General features: G+C 38.0%; 1 protein-coding gene across 4 annotated transcripts in view; it reads left to right on the forward strand.

The window, feature by feature from the left end:
* The window catches only part of pde1a (phosphodiesterase 1A, calmodulin-dependent), a 386,755-nt gene that overhangs the window by 101,079 nt on the left and 267,788 nt on the right, over positions 1 to 17,888 (forward strand). For all 4 annotated transcript variants that reach the window (XM_055637850.1, XM_055637851.1, XM_055637853.1 and 1 more), the window contains exons 3-4: positions 13,307 to 13,417; positions 17,306 to 17,332. In XM_055637850.1, coding sequence (XP_055493825.1) covers positions 13,307 to 13,417; positions 17,306 to 17,332 — 138 coding nt within the window. The remainder of the gene's footprint in view (positions 1 to 13,306; positions 13,418 to 17,305; positions 17,333 to 17,888) is intronic.

The following is a 17,888-nucleotide window of genomic DNA, read 5'->3' on the forward strand; positions in this document are numbered from 1 at the left end:
CCAATGAGAATATTGAAATGCAGAATTACTACAATTCATTGCTAACTCCTTGTTTGTGGCACGTCAGAGAGTATCTATGGACAGATTTCTATGAAAACTTTCAGAAACTCTGCAAAATTATGTCTGTTGATTCATTTGATGGGTTATGTAGAAAATATACCACATTTACCATTTACACATTTGATGAGAGTGGATGGCCTAGTATGATTGTGTTGCCAAAAGTCGTTTAAAACTTCCCATTAATTTCTATCTGTGCACTGTTTAACACTATTGTAAGAAAAAGTATAAAGAATTAAAAAGCAAAATGCTTCAGATCCTGGAAACTTACTTATAGAAACTTACAAAATTCTTAAGGGATTGGACAGGCTAGATGCAGGAAGATTGTTCCCGATGTTAGGGAAGTCCAGGACAAGGGGTCACAGCTTACGGATAAGGGGGAAATCCTTTAAAACCGAGATGAGAAGAACTTTTTTCACACACAGAGAGTGGTGAATCTCTGGAACTCTCTGCCACAGAGGGTAGTTGAGGCCAGTTCATTGGCTATATTTAAGAGGGAGTTAGATGTGGCCCTTGTGGCTAAGGGGATCAGGGGGTATGGAGAGAAGGCAGGTACGGGATACTGAGTTGGATGATCAGCCATGATCATATTGAATGGCGGTGCAGGCTCGAAGGGCCGAATGGCCTACTACTGCACCTAATTTCTATGTTTCTATGGATATCTGAAATCGGACAGAAAATGCTGTAAATATCATTAGGTTAGGCGACATCTAGTTTAGAGCAATGCAGCATTGAAACAGGCCCTTCGGCCCACTGAGTCTGTGCCCACCAACAATCGCTCATATACTAACACTATTACACACTAGGGAAAATGTGCAGAAGCCATTTAACCTACAAAAATGAACGTCTTTGGAAGTGGGGGGAAACTAGAGCACCTGGAGAAAACCCACGCTGTCATGGAGAGAACGTACAAACTCCGTATAGACAGCACCCGTAGTCCATTGACTGCATTGTGTACCATCTACCGGTGCTGCCTGTACGGAGTTTTATGTTCTCCCCGTGAGTTTTCTCCGAGATCTTCAGTTTCCTCCCACACTTCAAAGACGTACAGGAGGGTAGGTAAATTGGCTTGGTATAAATGTAAAAAAAAATTGTCCATAGTGTGTGTGTAGGATAGTGTTAACATGTGGGGATTGCTGGTCAGCGTGGATCCGGTGGGCCGCGTGGGGCCTGTTTCCACAATGCATCTCTGAAAAAACATGATTTAAATTGTGGGAGGGAGGGGCTGTCTGTGAGAAGTGGAGATCAAGAGATACAGCATTGCATAGGTGATGGTGGTGCTGGCTGGCAGAGGGTGAACTCTTGTTTGTCACAAATGATCTAACTACTGCAGTTGTGATATAACCAGAAAGAAATGAAGGAGGACAGAGGAAAGAGAGGAGTTGTATATGGAGAAAGAGGGAGAGAAACAAATGACAGTTCTGAAATCATGAGATACAAAACTCTGAAGATGCAATACACCTGAAATCAAAACAGAGAACACTGAAGATTGGTTACTTTTCAATAGTATCAAGTAAAGTCATCAACATTTAAAGTGAATTCTATTTTTCTCCACATGGATGCTGCCTGGCTTGCTGGTATTTCTAACATTTTTGTTTCATAATGAAGAATTAATTAGATTTCCACACTCTCCATTGAAAGAAAGTCCCCCTGTATTTAGATGGTGCATGCTTTGCATATAATGGGAGGAATCAAATGATCACTGCAGCTGAGTTTCTTTCAGCACATTATTATGGCTCTAACTCAAGACTAAGCAGCCTTGAAAGTGAATTTCCAAAAATTAACCTGGTTCAATGCCACCATTCCACCTCTCCCTGCAGCATGTTCGATTTCTAGCTTCTCCTAATCATGATGTAAAGGCATTGTCAGATTTTTAAGGTGTTCCACCAAATGGAGTTATAGTGCGGTTGTTTTTATTTTTAATTTGCTGTTGTTCAGAGCTTGTTGGTGGAAACTCTATTTATCTTGATTGAGTTCTGTCCTTTTTCTCTGTTTCATTTAATGCATTGCAATGTCTATCATAATAGCCACATAATAAACCACTCAATAAGCTTCCATGTATTTTTCTTGTCAATTTTATGCTTATGTGCTGGCCGGACAACATAAACGTTATTGTTCATCACCAAACATAGAATAGTACAGTAAAGGAACAACTCTTGAGCCAATAATGTCTTTGCAGAATATTATGTCAAATTAAACTGATCCCTTCTGTCTGTATGTGATCCATATCCCTGGACATGTGCATACCTAAATGCCTCTTAAACGCCACTTTTGTATCTGCTTCCACCATCATCCCTGCAGCTTGTTCCAGACACCTACAACTCCCATTGAAAAAATACTTATCCTACACATCTCCTTTAAGCTCCCCCCCCCCCCCCCCCCCCCCTTAAAGCTATATCTCTAGTTTTTTTTGACATTTCCACCAATGGAAAAAGATTCTAACTCTTATCTATGCATCTTATAATATTATAAACATCTATCACATCTTCCCCTCAGTATCCGACACTCCAGAGAAAACGATCCAAGATTGTCCAATCTCTTCTTGTATCAAACATTCTTTAATCCAAACAGCATCCAGGTAAACCTCTTCTGCATGCCCCCTACCTCCTTTCTGTAATGTGGCACCTCGAACTACACAGAAGACTCCTAATGTGGTTTTTTAAGCTGCAACATGATTTTCTGACTCTTTTACACACAACAATAACATACAGCTTCTTTAACACTATCTACTAGTGTTGCTACTTTCAGGAGCTGTGCACTTGGACTCCATGATCATTCTGTGCATCAACGCTATTAAAGATCTGTCGTTAACCGTGTACTTGTCCGTTACATTTGACCTCCTGAAATGCAACCCTTGCTCGGATTATCATGCTTTTTCCTTTAGCACCACAAGGCATATGCCATAATGATCTGAAGGAAGATATTATTATTAGGAGGAGAACATCTATAGAGGTGCCATATACCCATCATGACTTAGGCATAAGTGCCTCAGAAACCCCAGAAAACCTGTGTAAATTGTGACCTGACTTTCCAATGCCTCCACATCTCTTCCATCAGGAATACAGCAAATAGGTGAGAGACCATCCATGGAAATTCATCCTGTAGTTTTTAGATAATTATGGTAATTGGATGAATTCCAATGTTTCTAAAATTTCAAATGATCCACAAAAATCAACAAATTGTTTGTTCCCTGTACATGGAGTACAACATAAATAACTTTAGAGCTTGTAGACATCTTAAATTGAGCTATCAAACATTATAGAATATAATCAAAATTCAATAGATTAGTAAAAATAATTTAAATCTATATGTTATTTTGTAGCAGCGCTCCATAACCATGCGATGTTCTGCCTGCCTCATGTTTCAGTAAATCTCAATAACAAATGGTTTAGTGAACATGGAAGTAGGGTTGGATTGCAAAGTTCTCAGATCACAACTGTTTTAAAGACGGAACATGTACAGAAAGTGATTGAAAATGATTGGAATATTTTAATTATCGCAGCTGATCATGAAGAAATGAGAATAGTCCAGATCCCATCACTTTTCACGCAAAAATAAAATGATCAAGTGTTAAACTGTAGAAAGAAACTGTGGATGCTGGTTTAAACTGAAGATAGACACTAAAAGCTGGATTAACTTAGCGGGGACAGGGAGCATGCCTGGAGGGAAGGAATTGATGACGTTTCTAGTCTGAAGGGTCTCGACCTTAAACGTCACCCATTCCTTCTCTCCGGAGATGCTGCTTGTCCTGCTGATGTTTCTCCAGTTTTTTTTGTCTATCTTCTATGACTAAGTGTTACCTTTGGAGGCTTCCACATTGGACTAATTCTGTATCATTCTGACTGGAGGGCCAGCATCAATTATTTAAGCTTCTTACAGCATATCAGAACGAGGAGCAATTATAGGATGAAATTAATTTTCCACCAAAAGAGCATGTCTGATTCTTGTTTTTTTATGGCATCATTGTGATAATATGCAGCTGTAGCATAAATAATTTCTTAATAATTATATCTATCAGCGGACCATTGAATATAAGAAAGGAATGTAATTCTGATGCTTTCTGGGAATGAGAATTTTTATAAAAAGATGCAATAACTTTTACTCTGAATGTAATTTACAATCTTACTCTGATCACAATTGTAAGATGCTAATTGTGGGTAAAATTGTCCATATTAGTTAGTGAAAGATTTTTCACACCTCTTCTGACTGTTGGAAGATTATTATTAATTTCTGAAATTTTAGTTGAACAGAATTATCTTTCATTATTTTGAAATTCGAAGGTTGTGTCTGTATGTGTTCTAACTCAATTGAAAGCACTCCTAACTTAAAATGCAATTTTATCATATCGTGCCATTGGCTCCATTCAGCCAGCAGCTCACACTGGTCTTTGCTGATGGAAGAGTTGATTTATTTGTATCAACATACGGTAACTAACAAGCATGTAATCATGTGATGAATTTATCACCTAGGCCAGATGAACAAGACTCCAGCCCTATGTTTTCAGTTGCTACTGAGATTATAATAGAACAGAGTGGTGCAGCTGGTAGAGCTACTGTTAGAGACCATGGTTCCAGGTTTTATAAAGCTGCAACCTGACTTCCTGACTCTTTTATACTCAATTCCCTGACCATTGAAGACAAGGATAACATACAGCTTCTTTACCACCATCTACTAGTACATGTATTGCTACTTTTAGGGACCTATGGACTTGGACTTCAAGATCATTCTGTGCATCAATACTGTTAAAGATCCTGCCATTAACTGTGTACCTTTCCTTTACATTTGACTTCCCAGATTGCCACACCTCCCACTTGCTCAGATTAATCTCTATAGGCCATTTCTCCGTTTATATCTGTAACTGATTTATATCCTGATTTTCCATGTTATCTGCACCTCACTGTGCTTATATATATGAAAATAAACTTGACTTGAATGCTATACCTCTCACAGCCTTCCTCGGTCTCTGCGACTCAAGGGCGAGATTGTATAGGCAGGTTATTTTCTCTGGAACGTCGGAGGTTGAGGGGAGACTTGAAAGAAGTGTATAAAACTATGAGAGGCAGAAAGAAGGTAGACAGTCATGATGTTTTTTTCCCAGGGTGGAAATATCCAACACTAGAGGGTTTAGCTACAAGGTAAAAGGGGGAAAAGTTTAATAGAGATGTGCGGGGCAAGTTTTTTTACACGGGCTGGTGGAGGTTTGGAACACATTGCCAGGTGGTGGAGACGGATATGATAGTGGTGTTTAAGAGGCTATTAGACCAGCACATGGAAGTGCAGGGAATAAAGGGATATGAATCATGTGTCGGCAGATGAGATCAGTTCAGCTAGGCATCATGTACGGCACAAACATTGTAAATTACAAGACAGCTGATAATCCACAATCCCTTGTTGCTATCTTGAAATGGAAAACCAACCTAAGCATTGTTTGAATGCCAAAGGGAAAGCTTTCTATCACAAGGGCTACCACCTTGGGTCATAAGATTTACTTCTTCGGATAACCTGGCCCCTAATCTTTCATGATAATCCCTGACATTAATTACATGACTTCAATCCACTTAATCGTGCTGTTCAGATAACAATGTGTTGGACCATTTACTTTGATTACTGCCTTCTGCTACAGTGTGTGTTCATAATGATGAGGTCAATAGCTCAATATCCAGGACTCCTACAGTTTCACATTTGAAGAGGAAAAACGCAGCAATACAAACAAGAATGCTTAACACCCAATTGACCCAATCAATCATACTTGAAGAAAAAATAATCACTAACCTGCCATTGACTACCAGGTACATATCCACTGTTATATCAAAGTTAAAATAAAAATCCAAAACAAACTACGATGTTCCTGCCCTTATGTTATGTGGCTTGTTGCGTTCAATGTCAAGGGAGATGGATTTGTATTAGTATAATAATACTTTTCACCAACTATTTCTGAGCTGCCACAGTTATTTTTTAATGTGGGCCACAACTATTGAGGGTCATAAGTTCTACGAGCAGAATGAGGCCATTTGGCCCATCAAAATGTTCCTAAGCAAAATTACTCTGATATAAGAGCAGCACTGTAGGATTTGTTCTATCCAATTCAAATTTCTTTCACCTTATTGATTTATTTTCCAACAGAGATCAGGCGTAAGGCTATATCTTTCATTTGTGGCCAAGTTTTTAAATGATTAGCTACGAAGTCAATGACAAATATTTATTTGTTTAATTAGCTCTTAAATTATAATTTTTTTTAACAACTCCTTTACGCTTAAGGTCATAAGGAATAGGGGTAGAATTAGGCGATTCAGCCCATCAAGTCTACTCTGCCATTCAATCATTCCCTCCTAACCCCATTCTCCTACCTTCCCCCCCATAACCTAGCTTAGCTACAATTATGTTAATTCTCTTCCTGCAAAAAAGTATGCAGCTTCTTTACCATCGATACACATTTTTAGATGTGCAGCTGGAAATTGTGCAGGGAAGATTTGCAAGGATGCTGCTATGATTTGAGGGCCTGAGCTGTAGGGAAAGGTTGGGCAAGCGGGACCTTTATTCCTTGCAGCACAGTTGGCGGAGGGGTGATCTTATGGAAGTGTATTAAATCATGAGAGAATTACATAGGTTAAATGCACAGAGCTTCTTTCCCAGGGTAGGAGAATCAAGGTCATAGATTTAAGGTGAGAGGAGAAAGTTTTAAAAATATATATTTTTATTAGAAGTGATGTACAATAATATACTACATGAATAACATATTACATTTCATGTACAACTTCTTATTTTTAATTTAATAGTAGAAAAAAAAGATAAGAAAAGCAAGAAATATAGAGAGAGAGAATATTATGCAGCTCAAAAAAGAAAAGAAGAAGGTGATGTGAACTAAGCAAAAAGAAAAAGAATAGGAGAGGGAAAATAGAGAAGAAAAAAAGAGGAAGAAATTGAAAGGGACATGCCTCCTTCATATCTTTACCCACCTCTCACCCGGTTCTGAAACACTTAATTTCTAAGGTTGTGTTGCACCACATGCTTGTAATAAGTCGATAAATGGAGGTCAAATCTTTAAGAATTGGTCTGATCTGCCTGACAGGACGGATCTCATATCTTCAAGGTGTAACAAGAGGAGAAAGATTTAATAGAAACCTGAACGGGCTCACTTTTTCACTAGGAGTGCGATGGGTATATGGAAGGAGCTACCATAGGAAGTAGTTCAAGCAGGTGCAATAACAACATTTAAAAGACATTTGAAAAGGTACATGGGTGAGAAAGGTATAGAGGGAAATTAGTCAAATGCAAGTAAATGGCACTAGCTTAGATGAGGAATCTTGGCCATCATGAATGAGTTGGGCCGAAGGGCCTGTTTTGTGCTGTATGACTTTATGACTCCTTACCTCTGATACCAACCTTCAATTTAATTCTAATGCATTCTGTTTATCTTTAACCCCCTCCATAAACTCTGTCACTTTAGAAACTTAAGAAATGTGAACCTCAAAAATCTATTTCTGAACAGTAGCCAGCAAAGTGAGATTATACTTTGTTTTCCATTTCATATTTTTACTTGCCTATGCCTGTGGAATTCCTCCTCATTAATTTTAACCAACAGTTTGTGTTCCCCGATACAATATTTAATTTTGCATGCATCCTGTTTCTGAATGGCTCATCTATTGCCTTGGACATGACAGTTTCTTAATCCCAATCCCATCACAAAGTTCAGTTCATGACTTCCTACACTGGAAGCTTTAACCAGTGTGGGTAGACCCCAAACAACACCCTTTTACTGACCCCACCATCCTATCCTAAACAGATTTATGCTTCTCATCCTGTACTCCCACTCATGCATATTCATCCCAAATGTTAACACCACCGATAAAGTTTAGACTTGATGGCCGCCATTGATGTGATGGGACAAAGGGGCTCTGTGTCTGTCACATGACCTTACGTTGAACAATGTATGTCTACCTCCACCCATTCTCTGCAGTTCTTATCAATCTTTGCACTTGAACATGACCATATGATCCTCGCCACTTCCTGATTACATCCAGACCCCACACGTACAGCGAATAGCAGAGAAAATACCAACGGACGTTAGGGCAGTACAATGGCGTAGCTGGTAGAGTTACTGCCTCACAGTGGCAGCGACCCAGGTTCCATCCATTTTTAAATGCATCTGATAATTTCCTTAGAAAGATGTTAAAATTATAGAAATTAATTGAAAACAAAAAATAATTGCAATATGTAATACTGTAATTTCTTGGATTTGGAGCGGCACAGTGGGGCAGCTGGTGGAGTCATTGCCTCACTGCGCCAGTCCCAGGTTCAATCCTGACCTCGGGTGTTCCCTGTGTGTAGTTTTCACGTTCTCCCTGCGACCTCGTGGGTTGCCACCAGGTGTCCCAGTTTCCTCCCACATTCCAAAGACGTGCAGGTTTGTTTGTTTAATTGGACTCTGTAAATTGCCCCTCATGTGGAGGGAGTGGTTGTGAAAGTAGGAGAACATCGAACTAGTATGATGAACGGGTTATTGACAGTTAGCGTGGACGGGATGGGCCGAAGAGCCTGTTTCCATGCTGTATCTCTAAACTAAACTGAGACGTGTATCTCTAATGCAAAGTGCGTTATGATTGATATTTTGATATTTTCATTGAATTTTTTTAGGTCTGTTTGTTGCTGCCTACCATCATTTTTTTTACCATCCCTAATTGTCCATGAGAATATGATGATGAACTGCCTTCTTGAACCAACGCAGTAATTCTGGTGAAAGTGCTATTGAGGAGGGGTTGCTCAGATTTAGATTTTGAAAGGAAAGGTGTTTATAGATATGACTTGGGGAAAAACTAGCAGGAGGGATATACTTGCTGATTATATGAATGAAGAAGAATTATTGATGAAGTAGCCAAAGATGTTTTGGTCTTGGACACTGGTCTGAAAAACGCCCACCTGAAGAAGGTTAAAATGATTGATCTCGAACAACTATAATCATCTGTGAGGCATGACTCTAAACATTGGAATGGTTTCCATTTGATGCGTACTAATGTCAGATTGACCACATATCCGGTGGCCACACTCTGACAAAAAGATTGGTATTCGACTCTTGTTTGGGATATTCTAGAACCACGGCAGTGAGGTGGTTGGAATGGTGTTTAATTAACTTCTCACAACATTATAATTGAGTAACAACACAATGGACCCAATACATTTTCTCAAACCTTTTCTTATCTATCACAAAGTCCATATGTATCGAAACAAAACAGCTATTCATGCAAGCACCACATAAATTTAGTTTTACTTTTAGTTTTATTTTAGTTTCTTGACACGTGTACCGAGGTACAATGAACAGCTTTTTGTTGTGTGCTAATCAGTCAGCGGAAAGATTAAACATGATTACAATTGAGCCGTCTATAGTGTACAGATACAGGATAAAGGGACTAGCGTACATTGCAAGATAAAGTCCATTGTTGACAATTGATTTATTTTCATTTGCAGGAGAGATAAAATTACAGTTCCAATTTATTTTAAATTTGAGCTTTCTTTGGGTATTTTAATAGCCATTTATCCCAATACACTCTAGTGATGTTATTTCTCACCAGGCAGCTTCTGAGTATTACCAATGACTGGATTCTAATCACAAATCACAAATTGAAAAGACCAAAAATTCTAAAGGTAACCTTAGCCACATTAATATATTTTTGTGTATTATAATAGCTGCTCGGTGATAAATATGAGGCAAGAATATTATCCATATTTAAATGTTCATCTGAATTCCCTGATTGAGATTTTATTTTTATGTGTGAATGGAAATATTAAGTAACAGGAGCATCAGGTGCTTTTATAATCCCTTGAGCTTTCCCCAACCCTAAATATAATTGTGATTAAGCTTCTGCATCATCTCCGTTGTTGTAATCTCTCCCTATTTCTCTGTATTCCTTTAGGACTTGAAATTGTGTGCTCCATATCAATTACATATTTTCCATTACTTCTTAAATTCCCTTTGTAGATTATCCCAGTTTCCTAGTTGGAAGTACTGGTATGGATGGAAGAAAAATGAGGAAACATATTAGTTTGGACAGTGACATTACTTGTATAATTTGTTTCAAAGCTTATTTGTGTTTGCATTTCAACTGATGAAGTAAATTGAATGTAAATTAATGCATTGTCATTAAAATTACATGAAAATACACAGTGCAATTTTGTTTACCACTTGGAATTGAATCACAATGCATGAATATTGCTGCAAATGTCTTCCTTAGGGTTTGTGAACATCCTTGTGGACAAGGTTACTAAAATGAACAATCAAGTTTAAACTGAAACCTTAATAACAGGAGAAGGGGAAAAAACTGAAATGTTTCTTAAAATCATATTTTAAAACCACGTCCCGATTTATTTGTTATGCCATATATAATAAATGTACAGAACAAACTGCCTGACTAAAGTGCATTTGAATCTGAGTTACTCAGTTACTGTCAAAATGGTTGAATTGAATGAAATGTTAGATATTACTGGAATAACTCTACGTCAGACAGCATAGGGAGGGAGGGAGAGAGAGAGAGATTCAGATTGATGATCTTTCATTGTGATTGATGCAACATTCATCAAACATCATAGATGGGAATTGCTAACTCTGCTTCTCTCTCCAGAGATCCTGCCTGACCTGCAGAATATTTGCAATATTTTCTATTTTTATTTCAGATTTCTTGCATCTGTTGTATTGTCTTTTGGAGCCTGAATCATTTGGGTTCTTGTATAATGGTCTATTTATTGTTCTGTGATTGTGATTTGTGTCGTCTCAAAAGAAATATCAATTTTATTCTTATTTCTTTCAATGGTGCTATTTCCAGCCAAGCTTTAACAAGTCTTAAAAGAACGTATCAGATCGTCTTTGTCACAGTTATTTTACAGGTACTAGTCCCAGATCTTTTACGGGTGCACCCTAGAAAATGTGCTACTTGTAGCTAGGTATGGAAAATGCTGCGCCCAAGATGGCAAGACGTTGCAGAGAGTGTAAACACTTCTTGAGTAGTACAGGTGTCAGAGGTTATGGGGGAGAAGGCAGGAGAATGGGGTTAGGAGGGAGAGATAGATCAGCCATGATTGAATGGCGGAGTAGACTTGATGGGCCGAATGGCCTAATTCTTCTTCTATCACTTATGACCTTGGTTTAACCAACCTCCCCTTCATTCACTCCATCTACAATCCCTGCTGCCTTGGGAAAGCAGCCAACATAATCAAGGACCACCCTGGCCATTCTCTTTTCTCTTGTCACGCAGAATAAACAAAAGTTTGAATACATGTACCATGAGACTTGTGAACAATTTCTTTCCTGCTGTTATCAGACTCTTCACTGAGCCGCTTGCACACTAAGATGAATTCCTGATCTCTCAACCTATCTCCTTGTGGTATTTACACTTTTTTATCTGCACTTTCTCTGTAGCTGCAACACTACATACTACCTCCTTTTTGTTCCCTTTTGCATTGCCTTGATTTATATATATATGCACTTATGTATGGTATAACATATTTCACTATATCTCAGTACATGTGACAATAAAAATCATTAACATAAACAAATTATTTTTTTCTCAATCATCACGTTGAATATTCCCCTAACAATATATTTTTGTGGGCTTTCATCTTGTTTATTTCACTTTCCATTATATTCATAAACTGTTTTGTTATCATATACTTCCTGAGGTTTAAAACAAGAGATTGCGGATAGCAATTGCATAAGCAGTGGTTAACATGAGATGAGATGTAGAATTTCGCCAATAGTATTACAATTTTTTTTAAACATTTACTGCAATGTTTTCAGCAAATTAGTAGGACAGAGACAGTAAAGTAAGGAAGAAAAAAACCCAAAGATATTTTGAAAAAGCTTAATCGCACCTCTTGAAAACATCACAAAGTACAACATATTCACTGAAGTACTCTCAAGTGTAAAGAGAAATGTAAATGTATCAGTCATTTTACAGCAGAGATTCATAAAGAGTAAAATAAATGGCCAGTTAATCCAGTGGCATATTAAGTAACTAGATTTTAATACATATTGTCTCCTTAGTCATCATTATGCCTATTTTTGTAGACTATATAAGAGCTGTAATAATAGTGCTGGCTGTCAGTAGAATAGGACAGAGCAAACAAAATGCAGCTTTAATATAATTGAAATTGGTGTGTCCTAGTGTTGAAGGAATTAAGATTAGTTTGTCTTTGCTAAACACGGATGTACTAAAATTCATAACATAAATGGCATCTGTAATCTTTTAGGTTTTAGTGTAATATATTTTGCAGATCAGGCATACTTCCTGTTTACCCCTTAACTGGTCATTGAATTTCATTAATCTCACTATTACAGTATATTCCCAGCCAGAGGGTTTGTGCTGGTTTTGGTGCTATCGTCTTGAGCTACAAATTACTTAATTAGAATGAAATTGTGTCTTTTGGCAAGTGAATGATTTGGCCTATGGTATTACATGCATTATAATTTTTCTTCTTCCTTGCATATATATATTTGAATGCAATTTAGAAGTGGGATTTGCAGATGCTATCTCTGAGGTTTCAATGTGCCGATAGTGTGCAGCTGCTAAATCTCTAGGTTAAATTGCCAGTAACCTAGTGGGCATAGTTGCTAGGAGAGGGTGAATAATTGTGACTTCACCATCAGCTGTTATGAGTCTTTTTAAAAAAAAATAACAACCTGTGGAGTTCAGTGATTTCCATCTTATCTGTGTTTCCATTCTAAAGGTGATGCGGATCTACGGTGACAACTCCCAAGTTTTATCTCAGTCTGTTACCTGGATTTGTGAAGATGTTATTCTTTCCTTTGCTAATTCTATGTAGCATTGCGCAGCAAGTTATTAAGTATCTGTTTATATCTTCAGGAGCACAAAAGGGAAATGAGAGCAATGACCCAATTCCAACCAGTCCTGGTCATTGGAATACTTGTGGGCAAACAAGGATTTTTTGGAGAATCTAACAAGCTTAAATGCCTTTTGCGGATCTCTTAAAGAACCCTGCGTGTGTTTGTAGTTTTAACGTACATTGAATCTGTGGTGATTGTCTGGTGATCTTGGCACTGCCATGCATTCAACAGCACTACTCTCATTCACAACAATAATGTTAAAGTGCAGACAAAAACTAATCCTGATCCTTAGTTGAAAGAGAAAAAAAAATGATTTGGAAGGTAAGTGACATGAAGGGTGCTATCCTAGAGGGAGATGAGGCAAAATGCAGATTTAAAGTTGCTGAACTTGTCTAAACTGTAGCTGTTTCACCACAGAATTTACACCATGGAGACCACACCCGCAGAAATCAAGGAACTTGGCAACAGCACCCTGGAGTACTTAAAACCTGATAATCCCGAGAAGATGTGGATTCGCTTGCAAGGATTGTAAGTATATTTTTGTGATCAATTTGGACATGAAATGCTTTTCATGTTCCGTTTAACATTTAGTATAAACAGAGATTTTTTCTTTCTTGAATGTTACTTTCCTGTCATGACCTCAAGACATCCTAAGTGCACTTGAAGTGCTCATTTAATATTTTCACAGTTATATTGCTGGATTAATCCACAAAATAAAAGGAATTTTTCTGCATAAATGTAAAGCTAAAATCTTACTTTTAGTTGCTGTTTTAACAAATGTTATTGAAATGAATTGGTTGAGACAATTTATCTATTCAGCAGTTGCCACGTTGAAGTTCTATCTTTTATGGAACATGTCATTGTACATTTCTTTGTAGGCAGCTCATTATTGGAGATTTGTAAGTACCATTATCACTCAAGAATACATTTCTTAGAGTGAGTCAACTCTATTTCTGTTAAGCATGGAGTATTCCCATTAATTTATTCCCCATCACACATTTGCAATAATATTTTCAATAGTCTCATCTTCTGTGCTGCATTGTAATAAAATCAGAAATCATTTTTCTGAGGACCTATGTCATTAGATTCAGGATGGCACAGTGGTAAAATTGCTGCTTTAAACAATGCCAGAGACTCGGGTTTAATCCTGACTACGGGCAGTGGCGGACTGGGTCTAAAAATATTGGTTGCCAGGAGACAAAGGGGGCCCACTTCATCAGGGGCCCACTTCATCAGGGGCCCACTTGATATGGGGGCCCACTTCATCACGGGCCCACTTCATCACGGGCCCACTTCATCAGGGGCCCACTTGATATAGGGGGCCCACTTGTTATAGGGGCCCACTTGCCATTGGGCAAGCTGACACCCTGGCCAGTCCGCTCCAGGAGCTCCGTTTTCTTCCCACACTCCAAAGACGTGCAGGTTTATAAGTTAATTGGCTTCTGTAAATTGTCCCCAGTGTGTAAGATAGATCTAGTGTTAGGGGATCACTGGTCGGCGTGGATTCAGTGGGGCAAAGTGGCTGTTTCTATGCTATATTTCTAAACTAAACCAAAATTTTCTCTCTAAAATAACACAATAGAGAGAGGAAGTCAGGAAGTGAATAATTTTGGCAGTGAATTAATTGGAAATAGACTGAATGTTGTGACTGAAAGGTGGTAGTGTGGGGTGGGTATAGATGCAGTGGCAGACTGGGTCTAAAAATATTGGTTGCCTGGAGACAAAGGGGGCCCACTTGATATAGGGGCCCCACTTGGTATAGGGGCCCACTTGATATAGGGGCCCACTTGCCATCGGGCAAGCTGACACCCTGGCCAGTCCGCCACTGTATAGATGAGTTTTGATGAACAGTGTTTTGTTTTTGTGGTTTGTGCAGAAGATAGTTTTAAGATTTTTCTTTGCTCTTCTGCTTCTGTAGCCTGTAAAGTGCTGGGAAGAAATTACCAGTGCTTCGTCTGACTTTCTGCCTCCTTTGCTGCAGCATCTCTAATGTGGGAAGGCAAGAAGCAACTCTGTTGACCAATACGTTTAAAGCAAATTTTACTATCCTTTGTAAATCACAATTTATTTTCTGCTGTTTTAGAACAGATTGAGTTTTAGAAATATTTAACTTGCTTGTTCTTGTCACCTGTAAAATAAGCTGTCCAGAAATTAATTTGTTTGCCAATAAGTTAGATATTATTTAACAGATACCTTTCATAATGGATTGACTCTTTTTCAGTCTTGTCCAGTCCATTATTCCAGTATTTTGAAACTAATTGAGTCCATTGCAGAAATGTTTTGGATTCAGACATTTCAGAATGAAAAATGATCTTGGCCTGATGCCTTTGAAAATTACAAAATTGTCATTTCCATTGCTTGTCCCTGCTAATGAAATAAATAATCCCTCTATTGAAGTTGGTGATTGAACTTTCTATTTGATATAATGTTTTAATGAGAGAGAATTGGCACCAGAGATTGCTGCAGGGGCTTAATTTCCTTTTCTATCTGAGGTTATAAGATTCAGGGCAAGCAATAATTCTGTGGTCCTTGACTGCAAATTGATATCATGTTGGGTGCGGTGCCTAAAACAATATGTGAAGAATTATTTCTCTGCAGCTTCTCGTCTGTGTGCAGCACCACAGAATGGAGTCAATTCCTGATTCGAATTAGAAAGCTATTAACAAATTAATATGCCGCATCTCAGCATTAACGTCTTGCAAACACCACTTTGAGATCATCAAGAAGCATTTATTATTTTTTTAAAAGACAATGTATAGTTTTGTTCATTTATTATAATAAATGATTGAAGCTTCTGATTTCATCACATTACATCAAACAAAAATATATTTCAGAATAGATTGGGTAAGATCCTGTTTCAAAACTGTCATCTCATGAAATAAAAATAGGGGAATGCTATAATCAGTATTTTGTCCGTGATACATAAAAATTAATTACTCTTCAAAAGATAATATTCAATTAATTAGACAATAGTTGTGAAGAGAGAGTTGCAGAATGAATGTTTTAGGTTGATGATCTTCCATCAGAACAATCATCACTGCCTTCTTCCATAGATCCTATCTGGCCCTATTGATTATTGAGTCAGAGAGTCATACAGCATGGAAAACAGACCTGTCAGCTACTTGACCATGCTGACTAAGATGCCCATCTAAGCTAGTCCCATTTGCCCACATTGGTCCTGTATCCCTCGACAACTTTTCATGTACCTGTCCAAATGACGTTTAGATACTGTTAATGTATCTACCGCAAACACTTTGTCTGGCAGCTCATTCCATATATATGTACCATCTTCTGTGTAGGTTGCAAATACATCTTTTCTCTCTCACTTTTAAATTCTTCTTTTTCGTGTCCATCTTGTTACAAATGTTGGCCTTGCTGTCATCGTCCGTCCTGAAAAGGACGCAAGCTTCTGACGACAATCAGTGGAATCCATCACTTGTTGCAGTAGATGATGGTGGTAGCAGAATTAGCTCAGGATACTTCCACTTTCCAGCCCCGCGACATGGACGTTTCTGCAATGGGGCCACCTGAAAATTATGCCCTCTGGTTCTTGATCCCCCAACCCTGGGGAGAAAATACTTATTTCAAGTATGTTTGGTTGCTTCCACGATTGGATTTGATTTCACTTTTGATATTTTCGTCACTGATTTTATCCTTTGCGAGGTTAATCCCTGAAGTTCCAGGGAGGACAGATATTGGATAAATTAAACCACTTTCTGCTCAATCCAGTTTCCTTCATAAATCCTAGAACAGGAAATAATTATATTGATGAAATTTTAGAAGCAAAATTTACATCATGAAATGATTATCTGCATTTACCGTAGTCTTGGATCAGGCTAATTAACATTCAGAAAACTGATTCAATCTGGTTCACATATTTGACTATTGGCCGCAATAGATCAGGCAGCCATTTTGTGCATAGAGACCTTTTGATAGGGGGTCATGGGCAGTACATGTTACCTTCACACCCACTAACTCATTCGCTGAATGTTTCCAGAACTTTTTGTTCATATTGCAAAACTCTTGAATCTGCTGCATTTTTCTCTCAGTTGGGGTTTAGGTGAGAAAGGTAGTTTATATTCCCAAAATTAGCCTTCAAATTAATGAGATTACCCACTGCTTCTTATCCAGTCAGTGGATTGATGATATTCTGGTTTCAAGTACTTGAAAGGAATGGGATTTCCAATGGGATTGTAAGGAGGATGAACATTACCAAGTCCAGGTTCTATCCCAAATACCAATCCCTTGTTTCTTGACCCCTCTCATCTCAGAGAGGGAGCACTGCCAAATCTGCTTTTGCTAGATCGTTCAACTTTAGGGCTATAAACTCTATTTAATGTGTTTTGAGCTAAATTATAATACATTTGTCTTCGTTCTAAAGAGAAAACGATGGCTAATGCAACTTTCCTTTTGCAGACAGAACTACAGAAACACATCACAAAGGTAAGGCTTTTTTACACTTACTTTAATGCACTTTGAGCATTGTTTCATTTTATTCATGATATAGCCTTTTAATTGTTGGGCCACATTATTTCCAGAAGTCTGCAGGTTAAGATGAAGTTTGAGAAGATGGATTAACTTCACCAAGTGTTTTGTTTAAAGTTACTATATCATAGAATGTATTTTTAGAAGTATACAAAGACATGTGAGAATTTGGCAAGCATTGCGATTACTGTACATTCTCTGGACATTGAAATATGCTGTACTATCAGGAATACTCATGAGAGTGATATTTATATATCCTACAGATAACAGTATATTTGAGAGATTCATAAAATTCCATCTATTAAATTCACACTGGGCATTGATTCACTTTAATGAGCTGGGCTGCCGACTTGCTCCACGTAACTGATTTTCAGACAGTTTTGTTCTTCCTTTGAGTTTTAAAATGAGCTTCCTCTTACTCCACACAAGGGTATTGGCTTTCAGAAAAAGGGGGAGGCAAGGATTTGAAGAAAAAGACAGAGGTGCAACCAGTACTCGGGTTTTTATATAACAC

Source organism: Leucoraja erinacea, chromosome 7, assembly GCF_028641065.1.
Source record: "Leucoraja erinacea ecotype New England chromosome 7, Leri_hhj_1, whole genome shotgun sequence".
Lineage (NCBI taxonomy): Eukaryota > Metazoa > Chordata > Chondrichthyes > Rajiformes > Rajidae > Leucoraja > Leucoraja erinaceus.